We start from the raw sequence: 14,827 nt of genomic DNA on the forward strand, positions 1-14,827 counted from the left end.
TCATCCTGGGGAGGCGGCGCTTCACACGCTTGACTGTAAGAGGGCGTTGGCTTTTTATCTTCAACGCACTAAGTCTCATCGGAAGGTTCCTCAATTATTTTTGTCCTTTGATCCTAATCGGTTGGGACGTCCTGTTTCCAAGCGCACCTTGTCCAACTGGTTGGCTGCTTGTATTTCTTTTTGCTACGCTCAGGCTGGTCTCGAGCTGCATGGTCGGGTTACGGGACATAAGGTCCGAGCGATGGCAGCTTCTGTTGCTTTCTTCCGGTCTACTCCGATGGAGGACATCTGCAAGGCTGCCACTTGGTCTTCGGTTCATGCTTTCACCTCCCACTACTGTCTGGATACGTTATCCAGGAGTGACGGCCGGTTTGGCCAGTCAATTTTGCGAAATCTGTTTTCCTAAATTGCCATCCTCCCACCTGCCCTTTTTCGGTTGGCTTGGAGGTCACCCACATGTTTCAAGTTTCAAGTTTATTAGGTGACTTGATTAATCGCTTAATCAGGATTTCTAAGCGATGTACACTTTAAAATTCACATTTGTTTAGGGGACAATACAATACGTACAAATACTTAAATAGGGCTAATTTACATTAAATTAACATTACTAAACAGTGGGTAAGGAGGCAAGAAATACAATTCTTAAAGTAAAGAGAAGACATTAAGGGAAAATACAAAGGGGTAATATTTAACAAAGTATAGCAAAATTAAATAAGACAATAAAGTAGTAAAATTAAGTTGCGAAGGCATCTTTGAAAAGGAAGGTTTCTAACTCATTTTTAAATTTCCCAAACTCCTTCTCCTCCCGTAAAAAAATAGGGAGGGCGTTCCAAGTCTGCGGTGCAGTACGAGAAAAGATAAATTGTCGTCTCGTATTAATAATTTTTAGTGAGGGAATAGATAATAAATTTTGTTCACTAGATCGTAAAATTCTCTTTGCAGTATATGGAATTAGAAACCTAAATAAAAATGCAGGGGTCTTGTTATATAGGGTTTTAAAAATAATTATACATAATTTATAAGTAATTCTGTGAATGACTGGTAGCCAATGAGCATTTTTGAGAAGTGGTGTTACATGATCAAATTTTTTAGACTTGGTTATTAATTTAATTGATGCATTTTGTATAATTTGTAATCGTTTTATTTCGTGTAACGCAATTCCTTTAAATAAAGAATTGTAGTAGTCGATTTTAGACATCACCAAAGAGTGAATCAGTATATTAAGTGCTTTGGGACAAAGAAATTTAGAGATGGAGCGAATTTTGCGTAACCTATAAAAGGTAGTTTTCACAATGTTACTGATGTGATCATGATAATTAAGTTTATTATCGAAGATTACCCCTAATATTTTTGTATTTTTGACTAATTGTAGGGGAACATTTTGAATTGAAATAGGAGTAACAAGAGGAAAACTATCCTTCCATGGAAAGAGCATAACGTTAGTTTTTTTGATATTAAGAGCCAGTCTGTTTTTATCCAGCCAATGATGAACTTGATCAAGTTTTCCATTAATAGCCGAAATTTCATTTATATTATTATTATTTAATGGATGTAATAGCTGTATATCATCGGCGTAGGCAAAAACATGAAAACCTACGGATTGGCATAATGTCATTAGTGGTGCCAGAAAGATATTAAAAAGCAAAGGTGAAAGAATAGATCCTTGTGGAACCCCATGTGAAATCTGAAGGTAGGGATGAAGATTCATTGAAAATAACTGTGGATGTACGATCACTGAAGTAAGATGTAAACCAAGCTAGAACTTCATCTGTAACCCCAATAGATTGGAGTCTAGCAAGGAGTAATTGATGATCAATCTTATCAAATGCTGCTGAAAGATCAAGGGAAGTTAACAGCACCGATTGATGATGATCTAAAAAATATTGAATGGATGTTGTCATACCAATAAGGGAATGTTCCGTACTATGGTGTTGTCTAAAACCAGTTTGATTCGGATGTAACACATTAGTTTGTTCTACAAACTCTGAAATTTGGTTGAAAACAATTTTTTCTGTTAATTTTGCCAAAAACGGGATGTTAGAAATTGGTCTATAATTAGACAGGTCTGCATGACCAATATTTTTTTCTTTAATAATAGGACGAATATATGACTTTTTCCAATCCAAGGGCACTGTGTGTTGATTTAAACTTTCAGTAATTAATACATGAATCAAAGGTCCAAAGATGTCAAAATATTGTTTGAGAATTAGTGGTGGAATTTGATCAGCTTTAGAACTTCTAATATTCAGAGTTTTTAGAGTAATTTCAATCTCATTTAAGCTAGGTATTTTGAATTTTGAACACTTAGAGCAGGGGTGTCAAAGTCCCTCCTCGAGGGCCGGAATCCAGTCGGGTTTTCAGGATTTCCCCAATGAATATGCATTGAAAGCAGTGCATGTGCATAGATCTCATGCAGATTCATTGGGGAAATCCTGAAAACCCGACTGGATTCCGGCCCTCGAGGACCGACTTTGACACCTGTGACTTAGAGGATAGTAAGTCTGAATTAACCCTTTCAGGACCATAAGGATCGTAGGCCAATTTTTGTGGTTTTGACGACGTTTTTATGGTAAAAAGGGCTTGCAGATGCCAAAAAATTGATTTTTTGTGTGAAATATCATTATTTTTTTTAAAAAAAATCACACTTCTGGCTTATTGACAGTGTGGCAAGTGAATCTTCTCGTCAATCTGGCAACGACGCTAATGAATGAATGTCGGAACCAGTTTGTTTACATAAAAATCCAAGATGGTGACTTTTCTTGGAAAATGCCCAAACGCAGGGGAAAACAGAGGAGCGATCTTCCTGCAGAGCGCCCGGCTAAAAGGCCCTAGGGAGAACACTGAATGGTGACTTAGGGAGGCAAGGGACTGTAAAGGCGATGATGGTCCCACTGGCAACCATAGTTGAGTGACAACACTGAACAAAGTTGGTTGTAGGGTCTGAGCACTTTACACAATTAAACAATTATTTATTTGTTTATTTATTGAACAATTTAAATTATCTAGAGCTGTGATATTGGATAATGATTATATATATCATCACAGAATATTCGCATTTATTTCCCTAGTAGCCGAGTACACATTTTTGGGAAAAGCATGCCATATAAGGTCCAGCTTAGCAAAATGCTTGTTTTCTTGACATTAATTTAACCAGTGCTAATGAAGGGTGTTTAAGAAAAGATAATTCTTGCAGAAATAGGTAACCAATTCAATTCAGACAATATAGGTGAAATGTGGTCAGTTGCCTTTTTTCAAAAAATGAGTTGTTACATAGATCATTGCTTATAGAGTTGTATGTTTTGTTTTTGCAGATAACAGAAATGTATTCTGGGACAGTATATAATAAAAAGAAGAAACCTAATAAGTCTTTCATATTTTAGTTCTTACAGCTGCTGTGACACAAGCTTCTTTGCAGTCTATACTTCATAAGATTCTCACTGCCGGACCATCTTTCAATATCACTTCTCTACTTTCTCAAGCTGCACAGCTTTCTGCACAAGGTAATAAAATTTAACCTATATTCAAGGAAGGATTAAGATATAGATCAGAATTTAACAGAAAGATGAAACAAATTCATTGCTATTACTGTGTGTCATTTATGTATTGCTACTAGGCCTATGAAGCACTATACAGAGTAAACAAAATCATCTCAGAGAAAAATGATTCATAATAGTATTCATAAAACTGATGTATTGACTGAACAATTGGAAGATTAAATATTTTTTGAGTTCCAAAGTTGGTATTTGGCATAAAGGGCCCTGTTTACTAATCTGTACTAGTTAAGCCTAGGACAGATGTTATTTATTCATCTGTATGATTCAGTTGTCTGATAGACTCTCAGCAATGACAGTATATTATGAGAAGGCTTAATATTTAAGAAAACTTTGTGTCCCAGGATGTTTTCAACCAGTTTGATAGCATGTAGTGAGCTCTTTAGAGACAGCAGTGGTCCTGGAGAAGGGCAGATGTGGTCCCTCTCCACAAAAGTGAAAGTAGGGTGGAGGTTGGGAGCTACAGGCCAATTTGATTATTGTAGTAGGTAAATTAATGGAAACACTTCTTAAATAAGAACATAAGAATAGCCTTACTGGGTCAGACCAATGGTCCATCAAACCCAGTAGCTCGTTCTCATGGTAGCCAATCCAGGTCACTAGTTTGGTTTGGTTTGATTTGATTTGGTTTGATATAACGGCTAAAGTGGAGAGCGGCCGCACGATACTTAAAGTCCTAGATTTCAAACGTACGGACTTTAATGCAATGGGAAAGTACCTGAAGAAAGAGCTGTTAGGATGGGAGGACATAAGAGAAGTGGAAAGACAGTGGTCTAAGCTGAAAGGAGCGATAAAAATGGCTACGGACCTTTATGTGAAGAAAATCAATAAAAACAAGAGAAAAAGGAAGCTGATATGGTTCTCCAACCTAGTGGCTGAGAAAATAAAGGCGAAAGAGTTGGCGTTCATGAAATATAAAAAAAACCCAAGAAGAGGAGAGCAGAAAGGACTACAGGGTGAAACTGAAAGAAGCCAAGAGAGAGATACGTTTGGCGAAGGCACAGGCGGAAGAACAAATGGCTAAAAATGTAAAAAAGGGAGATAAAAATTTTTTCAGATATATTAGTGAAAGGAGGAAGATAAAAAATGGAATTGCTAGGCTAAAAGATGCTGGGAACAAATATGTGGAGAGTGATGAGGAGAAAGCAAATGTGCTAAACAAATACTTCTGTTCTGTGTTCACAGAAGAAAATCCTGGAGAAGGACCGAGATTGTCTGGCAAAGTTACACGAGAAAATGGAGTAGATTCTGCGCCGTTCACGGAGGAGGGTGTTTATGAGCAACTTGAAAAACTGAAGGTGGACAAAGCGATGGGACCAGACGGGATCCATCCCAGGATACTAAGGGAGCTCAGAGAGGTGGCGAGTCCTATTAAAGGCTTGTTCAACAAATCTCTGGAGACGGGAGTGATTCCTGGGGATTGGAGGAGAGCGGATGTGGTCCCTATTCATAAAAGTGGTCACAGGGATGAAGCAGGAAACTACAGGCCGGTGAGCCTCACTTCAATTGTTGGAAAAATAATGGAAGTGTTGCTGAAAGAAAGGATAGTGTATTTCCTTGAATCTAATGGGTTACAGGATCCGAGGCAACATGGCTTTACAAAAGGTAAATCGTGCCAAACGAACCTGATTGAATTTTTTGATTGGGTGACCAGAGAGCTGGATCGAGGACATATGCTAGATGTAATTTACTTGGATTTCAGCAAAGCCTTTGATACAGTTCCTCATAGGAGGCTGTTGAACAAACTTGAAGGGCTGAAGTTAGGACCCAAAGTGGTGAACTGGGTCAGAAACTGGCTGTCGGACAGACGCCAGAGGGTGGTGGTTAATGGAAGTCGCTCGAAGGAAGGAAAGGTGACTAGTGGAGTCCCTCAGGGTTCGGTGCTGGGGCCAATCCTGTTCAATATGTATGTAAGTGACATTGCTGAAGGGTTAGAAGGAAAAGTGTGCCTTTTTGCAGATGATACCAAGATTTGTAACAGAGTAGACACCGAAGAGGGAGTGGAAAATATGAAAAAGGATCTGCAAAAGTTAGAGGAATGGTCTAATGCCTGGCAACTAAAATTCAATGCAAAGAAATGCAGAGTAATGCATTTGGGGATTAATAATAGGAAGGAACCGTATATGCTGGGAGGAGAGAAGCTGATATGCACGGACGGGGAGAGGGACCTTGGGGTGATAGTGTCCGAAGATCTAAAGGCGAAAAAACAGTGTGACAAGGCAGTGGCTGCTGCCAGAAGGATTCTGGGCTGTATAAAGAGAGGCGTAGTCAGTAGAAGGAAGAAGGTGTTGATGCCCCTGTACAGGTCATTGGTGAGGCCCCACTTGGAGTATTGTGTTCAGTTTTGGAGACGTAAGAAGACTTGAGGCGGTCCAGAGGAGGGCGACGAAAATGATAGGAGGCTTGCGCCAGAAGACGTATGAGGAGAGACTGGAAGTCCTTAATATGTATACCTTGAGGAAAGGAGAGACAGGGGAGATATGATTCAGACGTTCAAATACTTAAAGGGTATTAACGTAGAACAAAATCTTTTCCAGAGAAAGGAAAATGGTAAAACCAGAGGACATAATTTGAGGTTGAGGGGTGGTAGATTCAGGGGCAATGTTAGGAAATTCTACTTTACGGAGAGGGTGGTGGATGCCTGGAATGCGCTCCCGAGAGAGGTGGTGGAGAGTAAAACTGTGACTGAGTTCAAAGAAGCGTGGGATGAACACAGAAGATTTAGAATCAGAAAATAATATTAAAGATTGAACTAGGCCAGTTACTGGGCAGACTTGTACGGTCTGTGTCTGTGTATGGCCGTTTGGAGGAGGATGGGCAGGGGAGGGCTTCAATGGCTGGGAGGGTGTAGATGGGCTGGAGTAAGTCTTAACAGAGATTTCGGCAGTTGGAACCCAAGCACAGTACCGGGTAAAGCTTTGGATTCTCGCCCAGAAATAGCTAAGAAGAAAAAAAAAAAAATTAAATTGAATCAGGTTGGGCAGACTGGATGGACCATTTGGGTCTTTATCTGCCGTCATCTACTATGTTACTATGTTACTAGTATTTGGCCAAAACCCAAGGTGTAGCAATATTCCATGCTTCCAATACAGGGCAAGCAGTGGCTTCCCCCATGTCTTTCTCAATAACAGACTATGGATTTTTCATCCAGGAACTTGTCTAAACCTTTCTTAAAACCAGCTACACTATCTGCTCTTACCACATCCTCTGGTAACGCGTTCCAGAGCTTAAATTTCCTCCTATTGGTTTTAAAAGTATTTCTGTGTAACTTCGAGTATCCCCTAGTCTTTATCATTTTTGATGGAGCGAGAATAGTCAGGTTTCTGGGATTCACTGGTTTGCAGAACCCAAGGCAGCATGGTTATTTTAGAGGAAGGTCTCCCAGACAGATTTGATTAATTTCTTTAACTGGGTGACCAGAGTTACATAAGAATATACTTAGATTTTAACAAAGCCTTTGACAGAGGTCCGCATAGATTAATTATAAACCCCACCCCCCTAAACTGAGTGCCCTTAGTTTGGCCCTTAAAGTGACTGACTTGGTTAGGACTGGTTGAGTGGAAGGTGACAAAGGGTAGTGGTAAATGGAACTTGCTCTAAAGAAAGAGCTGTTACCAGTGGTATGCCTTAAAGTTCACTTCTTAGTTTGGTTATTTGTAACATTCTTGTAAACAAGATTTTCCAAGAACAAGCAGGACAACCTATTGTTAACTTGGGTGATGTCATATGACAGAGCCCCAGCATTGAGAGACTCCCAAGTGTTGACTTATTTTAGAAGCTTTTATCAGGTCCACCGTTCATGTGCCTACCCTCTACTTGATTCTTGCCATCTGAAATATCTGACCTGGAAAGTTTTGTTTTTGGTGGTAGTCACTTCAGCCCGCAAGGTCAGAAAACTCCAAACCCTAGTAAGCTGATCAACCTTGCAGAAGATTTGCTTTTCTTATCATCTTTGCTGGAGTTAGACTGTGCCTACAGCATTCTGATTTTCATATCACAGTACAGTATTTTGGTTGCTTTTAGCAGTTTTACATCTTGTAGTTTAATCAGTACGGATCCCAGAAGAAGGTTGTCTTATACCGAAACACAGACCGTGTCGGGTCCATACCACAGAATTGATACTGTATACATCATTTTACCTGTGAAGACTGTTTCACAATAAATTGTTTATCAAGATCATCATCTCCATAGTGCTGTTTTGTCTTCTGAAGATTTCTTTATAACAAAATAGCTCTTTGCACATATCCTAAGTTCATTCTTAAGGTTTTGTCAGAGTTCATCTTCAACCAGTCAGTCATTCTGCCAGCTTTCTTACTAAAACCTTATGCTTATTCTGGTGAAAGGCTTAGTCTTCTATTTGGAACAGACTAAAGGCCATACATAGACAGTTCACTCAGCTTTTTTTTTTTTTTTTTTTTTTTTGCGGGGGGGGGGGGTTGATCCCAATAGGATGGAGTTGCCATCAGTAAATGCACACTATTCAGTTGGCTAGAAGGTGTGCAATCTCCTTCATTTATGCTCAGGCTGTCTAATTCTGGAGGGTCATGTCAGCAGCTCACAATGTTAAAGCTATTGCTCTGATAGTAGCCCATCTCAGAACAGCCTCCATAGAGATTTGAAAAGCTGCATTGTGGTTTTCCATCCACATGTTCACAAACCAGTATTGTCTAGAACAAAGTTCCCAGCGCAACATTTGGTTTGGTCAGACAGACCATCAGCAATTATTTGGGGTTTAGACTTTAATTCTTACCTGTGTTCCCAACCAGGCCCATTTAGTTTCTGTTCTTGGCTGTTTAAAAAACAAACAAACTAACTACTAATAATAGTGGAAAAAAGTGTTCTCTAGCGCCTGGTAGACTGGTATAGTCCTTATGAATTGGTTATATACCTCACTGCTACCAGCAGGTGGAGACTGAGAACAAACTTGTATATCAGGATAGCTTCCCGACTAGCAATCCAGTCTTCCTCAGTCTCCAGCAGCAGGTGGCAAGATTAATTTGACTCCTCTCTTAGTACAGTTAGAATTTGCTTTGGACTCCTGGGTTCCCCTTTTATGCCGGACAGAGCTTGGACGGGTCCTGTTTGGGGATCCGTCTGACCTTGGGGGTGTTAAACTTGGTGGGTCTTCTGCTGGTCCCTCCCCCCCACCTTCCTCCATCTCCTTAACTTTTTGTAGAGGTGCCTCAGCTGGCAACCTGGCCCCCTGGTTGGCTAGTCTTCCAGCTTTGAGAGCCGTGGAGTCTGTTCTGACCAAGTAAAAAAAAAAAAAAAATTCCTGAGGTGTGCTGGTCTAAAGGGCTCATTTTCCTTTAAAACTGATGTTTTTATTATTGTTCTCGTCTAACCGGCACTTTTCTTACAGCTAGAGTGGTTTTCAACACAATGAGCACTTTTAAGGGAAAAAGTACTCCAGACGCAAAGTACTTGCTTTCATCTGTTGTGCGGTTGCCCACTATGTTGCATAGTTTGGCGTCATCGGCGAATAATGTAATTTTACCTCGAAGTCCCTCAGCCAAGTCTCTTATGAAGATGTTAAATAGGATCGGGCTCAAGACCGAGCCCTGCGGCACTCCGCTGATCACCTCCGTTGTATCGGAGAGGGTACCGTTTACCACTACCCTCTGAAGTTTACCTCTAAGTCTTGTTGGTAGCGGTTGCCTATGGCCAGGGCACCCAGCCGCATGTACCTCATGAGTCGGCTTCGGATCGCGGGGAAGCCCGAGCTTCCTCCTACGCCCACGCGGAGGGTTCCCCAGCTGCTGACGGTCAGGGTGAAAAGGATTCCCTTACTTCCAGAGTGGCTGGCGATTCTCTTTTCACGTCGGTCAGTTCCTCGGCCTCAGCGTCGGGAAAGACGCAGGCTTTTCAGACGTGGCAGGCTGCAGGACCTCTGATTTTGGTGGTTTCTGGTCCAATTTCGGTGGGAACCTCCTCCTTCATTTCCGTGACCTCAGGTGACCTTCCCCCCTGCTCTGGATAAATAGGGGCAAGGTATGGCTGGGTCCCCTGCTGGGGCAGGGAGTCCCTTGGGGCTGCTGGGGGTTCCTCCCCCTGAATTTATGTTGCACTATGTAAAGCTTATGGGCTGGTGGCTGGAGGTTCCGTGTCCACTCCGGGGGTCTCAGGTTTTTTTTTGCTCTCGACGTCTTCCCTGCTGCAGACCCACAAAGCGGTGGTTTTGCCCCCTTCTATTCCTCTCTCATCCAAGCGCCCGAGGGTCTCTTGGGATGAGAAGTTTTGCCCAGAGTTGCAAGATGGTATTGATGAGGACCTGGACTTTTGGGGAGATTTCCAGGATCCTCTTGAGGGGCTGGATTCCGCTAGTGAGGGGTTCCAGCACCCCCCTGTTAGGGAAGATGCGTCTGTGGTGCACATTTTTCAGTGGGAAGAGCTTCATGAGCTAATTCTTCAGGTCTTGGGTTTGCATTTTGAGGACACCGTGTCGAAGCCCCTGCATACAATGGACCCCTTGCTAAGGGATCTGCTCTGCTTCACACGCTATTCCTGTGCATCAGGATTTGCGGGACATTATGCTCGCACAGTAGCAGGTGCTGGAAGCTCTCTTTCGCTTTACAAGCTCCATGGCCCGCCTGTATCCCATTCCTGAAGGGGATAGAGACACTCTGAAGTCGCCTGTAGTGGACGCGGTGGTCTCGGCCATCTCTAATAAGCATACCGTGCCTATTGAGGGCGGGTCGACCTTGAAGGACCCTGAGAAGCGTAAGTTGGAGTTCCTCCTTAAACAGTTTTGATGTGACAGCTCTAGCGGTCCAGGTGGCCATGTGTTGCAGGCTGGTGACTCGGGTGTGTTTTTGCTGGGCTGAGCATGTGCTTGACAGTAAATCTGAGGATTGGGAATTGCTAAAGCGCGAAGTGGCAAAGATTGAATTGGGTGCTTCTTATCTTTCAGATGCCATAAATGACCGCTTGCGAGCTTCTGCCAAGTTGTTGGCTTTTGGAGTGGCAGCATGCCATACTTTGTGGCTTCATGCTTGGTCAGCGGATACGGCTTCCAAAGCTAAGTTGACAAAGGTTCCCTTTAAAGGGTGGTGAGGACTTGGACAAGTTGGTTCAGACTCTGATTCTAAAGTGCCTCGTTTGCCTGAGGATAGGCTGTAGGTAGTGCTGCTCATGGGTGTGGGTGTGATTTCCACCGTTTCCGCCCTGGTCGAGAGGCTGCCTTTTTTTCAGTCCCCTAGGCTCTCTAGAGGCAGTTTCTTCCAGCGCATGCAGTCCTTTTGTGGGGCCTGCCAGGGTGCGGGTAGCACCCCCGCCAGGTCCTCTGCCACCCGTCATGCCAATTGACTTCTTGCCGGTACCTGTCTTAGTTCCAGTGGGTGCTCGGCTGCAGGATTTTTATCCAAAGTGGGCAGACCTCACGTCTGATCAGTGGGTTCTGGAGGTGATTCGGGACGGTTATGCTCTGGAGTTTGCCCGATCCTTGCCATATCGTTTTCTTGCTTCTCCCTCGCAGGTGGCGTGTAAGCAGCAGGCCTTTCGCCAGACCCTTCAAAGATTGTTGGATCTCCACGCAGTGGTTCCAGAACCCCTGCGGGAGTGGGGCACAGGTTGGTACTCGATTTACTTTGTGGTGCCAAAGAAAGAAGGGACTTTTTGGCCCATCCTAGATTTGAAGGGGGTCCATGTGCCTTCCTTCCACATGGAAACTGCAGTCTGTGATTTCTGGTGGTTCAGCCGGGGGAATTTCTGACCTCTTTAGATCTGACGGAGGCCTCCTTGCACATTCCTATTCAGACCTCCCATAATCGCTTCCTGCGCTTTGCAATCTTGGGGCAACACTATCAGTTCTATGCACTTCCCTTTGATCTGGCCACGGCTCCACAAAACTTAAGTGTAGTTCCAGGGAAATGTCTCATAAAACCTCTAAACATTTCAAATCTGAGTCTCACAGAGCCGCTCTTGCCACCGGTGACTAATCTCCACCGGAATTTGTGGATTTGATGTATCAGGCTTTTATGAGAAAAAGGGCTATGCCTGTCTCTTCCACTCAAACTCCTGTGCAGAAGCAGTCTATTCCACCTTTGGATTCCAGCATGCCGGTGGCCAGCCCTGCCATTGATTCTGTTTCTGATTCAGTCTGTGCCTTTGCTGTCGCATGTTTCTTCATCGGAGTCCGCAGATGTAGGTATCTTAGCAGACCTTGGGGATACCCTGAACTGTGGGTTATGTGTCCTTGGGGAAGACCAGGCGGTGTGCAGGCTCTTTAAGCCTAATAGCCTGCCCGACCTTATTTCAGAGTCACTGCGGACGCTGACGCTTGATTCAGACCAAGCGGTGCAGACAGAATGTTCAGTGTTGAGTTCTAAGCCCCCACTGTCCACTGCATTTCCGGATAATGCAGATTCGGCGGATATATTCTTAGAAGTCTGGGAGTCCTCGGCGGGTCCCTTGAAGTATGCAAGGGCCATGGCAATGTTGTATCCTATGGCTTCGGAGTTTTCCAAGTGCGTAGTCCCACCGAAGGTGGATTCGGCTGTGGCTCAGGTTCCTAAGCATATCTCTTTACCCTTGGATGGAGGGGTTGTCCTGAACGATGTTCAGGACAGAAGAGTGTATTTTGTTCTCAAGCATCTTTTTGATTCCGCAGGGGTGGGAGTGCGAGCTGCGGCAGCAGCTGTCAGCCTACCTTCCAGAATGACAAGAGATAACTACGGACCAGGGGGTCCTTGGGGTTCTCTGGGAGGGCCTTCGCCTGTAATTTTTCCATCCTTCGCCGTACTTCTTCCTGTCTTATCCGATGGGAAATCCGGACAGAGCCAGCAAGGTGCGAGCCACTGTGCACAGGTTGCTGGATCTGGCGACCATAGAGATGGTTCCATGCGATGACTTGGGCTCCGTGAGATTCTCAATATACTTGCAAAAGCAAGACTCTGAAAATTGCACTCCTATTCTTGACTACAAGCAGTGAACGTTTTCATGCATGTCCCACGTTTCAGGATGGAAACTATGCGAGCTGTAGTGACAGCGGTGGCACCCGGGGAATTTTTGGCTCCCTTGGATCTCACGGAAGCATACCCCGCATCCTGATCTTTCCAGAGCATAGGAGGTTGCTGAGATTTCACGTGCTCAGGAGGCACTTCAGTTCGCAGTTCTGCCCTTTGGGCTGGTGTCTGCTCCCAGATCCTTCAAAATCATGATGGTGGTAGCTGTTCATCTACGCTCTTAGGGTGTATTAGTATATCCGTACCTGGCCGACTGGCTGATCAGAGCTCCTTCACTGGTGGACGGCTGCAAGTCGGTTCTCCAGGTGGTGCATTTGCTGGAGAGTCTCAGCTGGGTGATTAATCTGAGGCAGAGTCATCTCGAGCCAATGCAGAACTGGAATTCCTAGAGGGTCCGGTTCCACATGGGCCCGGAACCAGGTGTTCCTGCCGGATTCTAGGAAGCTCATGCTTCAGAGTACCTTTTGAGCCACGTTAGCTGTTCCAGCCCCGTCAGCTTGGCAGTATCTTCAGGTCTTGGGCCTCATGGTTTTGACCATAGACGTGATTCTGTGGGCCAGAGCTCGCCTCTGTCCTATTCAGTCATCCCTGCTGACTCGGTGGAATCCCCAGAGAGTGAAGTTGCCCTGGTTGACAGTAGTCCATAGCAGTCTGCTGTGATGGTTGAACCTTGTTTCTCTGGACAGGGGACTTCCTCTGCGAGTCTTGGACTGGGTGACTGACAACAGATGCAAGTCTATCTGATTGGGGCGCTGTTTGACGCTCTGTACCATCTAGGGCTGGTGGACTGCGCTGGAAAGCAGATGATCGATCAATCGACTGAAGCTGCGAGCGATCCGTCCGGCCCTACTGAGATTTCGCCAGTGTCTCCATCAGACAATGCAACGGCTGCAGCCTAGGTCAACTGTCGGGGGTACAAGAATCCCCTGTTGAGCTTGGAGGCTCGGATGTCTTTTTCTTGGGCTTTTGTTCCATCGGGCTCCAAGTCGAAGGACCGTGTTTTACGGTTTCTAGATATGCAGCGTCTTCTTTTGAGATTCTTGGAGGCCATGAATGATGTCCATTTCTTTGTCCTGGCGGGCCCCGCGTCCCAGGCTTCCATCTCTAGATGGATCTGTGTGGCTATTTCCGCTGCCTTGTGTCGGCGGGGAAGAAGCCTCTCCTTGGAGTGATGGCTCATTCTACCAGAGGCATGGCTTCCTCGTGGGCTGACTCACCTGCGGTTTTGCCTGAGGAGATTTGTAGGATGGCCACATGGACCTCTCTTCATACATTTACCGAGTTTTCCTGACTTGATGTGACGGTTACGCGTGTTGCCAGTTTTAGGGCTTCCGTTCTGGTGGCGGGCTCATTACTCCCCCCCCCCCCCCCCGACATGCTGGGACTGCCTCCAGAGGAATTGTATAAGAATGAAAGATTAGGTTTATTGTAAATCTCCACTGGAGGCTGAACTCCCGCCTGTCTTTTCTGCCCGATTTGCAGGTCGCCTGTTCAGTAACTGATAAGCTAAATTTCTGTCTTTGACCAGCCTCGCTAAAAATCACCTCAGTGTCTTTTTATGTAAGGTTAAGGGGTTAGAGGGGTCCCTGGTGGTGGCCCCTACCGATCCTCAGGCTGTGTCTCCTTTAGTGTAATGTTTTGCAGTTATAAATATTCCAATTTATTGTTTGGCAGATTTGGCCTTGTTGGCATTCGTTGGTTGTGTATTTGTGTATCATGAGCAGAATTAACTTGTAGCTAGGAATCCCCCCTCTCTTTTCTTGTGTTTTCTGTTTATATTAGATTTTCCTGGCTTTGCTGCCTACTGACCTTAGAGGGGAGTGACCAGGGAGGTGACCTCGGAGAGGGGGATGGATTTATTTGTAAGTTCTGCAGCCAAGGTTAGAGTAGGTACAAGAACCCTCAAGTTCAGCCTCCAGAGGAGATTTACAAGAAAGAAGATTAGAAGAGGTAAGAAACCTAGTCTTTTGTAGAACATTCAGATATAGATATGACCATTGGTCTGACCAAGTAAAATAAAAAAAAAAGTGTAGCTGAAAGATATATAGACAGGACAAACTGAAGGCAATTATATGTACAATTGAATAAGATATGAGCAGGGTGTATGAAAAGCTGGCTTGGGGTGGAGTTATGTGTAGTTAATTGATGTGTATTAAAGTCAGAGGAAGAGCCATATTTTCACTTGCTTCCTGAAATAGAGGTTGAATTCTAGAGTGTGGAGGCTACTCCTGAGAAATTTGCTAATGGTATCGCATGGTGCAATTTATTTTTTTTTTTTTTTAGGATACAGAAAGTGACATTTGTTGAAAACGA

General features: G+C 44.2%; 1 protein-coding gene across 7 annotated transcripts in view; it reads left to right on the forward strand.

Annotated features, from left to right (window-relative positions):
* The window catches only part of WAC (WW domain containing adaptor with coiled-coil), a 351,928-nt gene that overhangs the window by 159,368 nt on the left and 177,733 nt on the right, over window positions 1-14,827 (forward strand). For all 7 annotated transcript variants that reach the window (XM_033931443.1, XM_033931441.1, XM_033931440.1 and 4 more), the window contains one exon: window positions 3,381-3,500. In XM_033931443.1, the coding sequence (XP_033787334.1) occupies window positions 3,381-3,500 (120 nt within the window). The remainder of the gene's footprint in view (window positions 1-3,380; window positions 3,501-14,827) is intronic.

Source organism: Geotrypetes seraphini, chromosome 2 (assembly GCF_902459505.1).
Source record: "Geotrypetes seraphini chromosome 2, aGeoSer1.1, whole genome shotgun sequence".
NCBI lineage: Eukaryota > Metazoa > Chordata > Amphibia > Gymnophiona > Dermophiidae > Geotrypetes > Geotrypetes seraphini.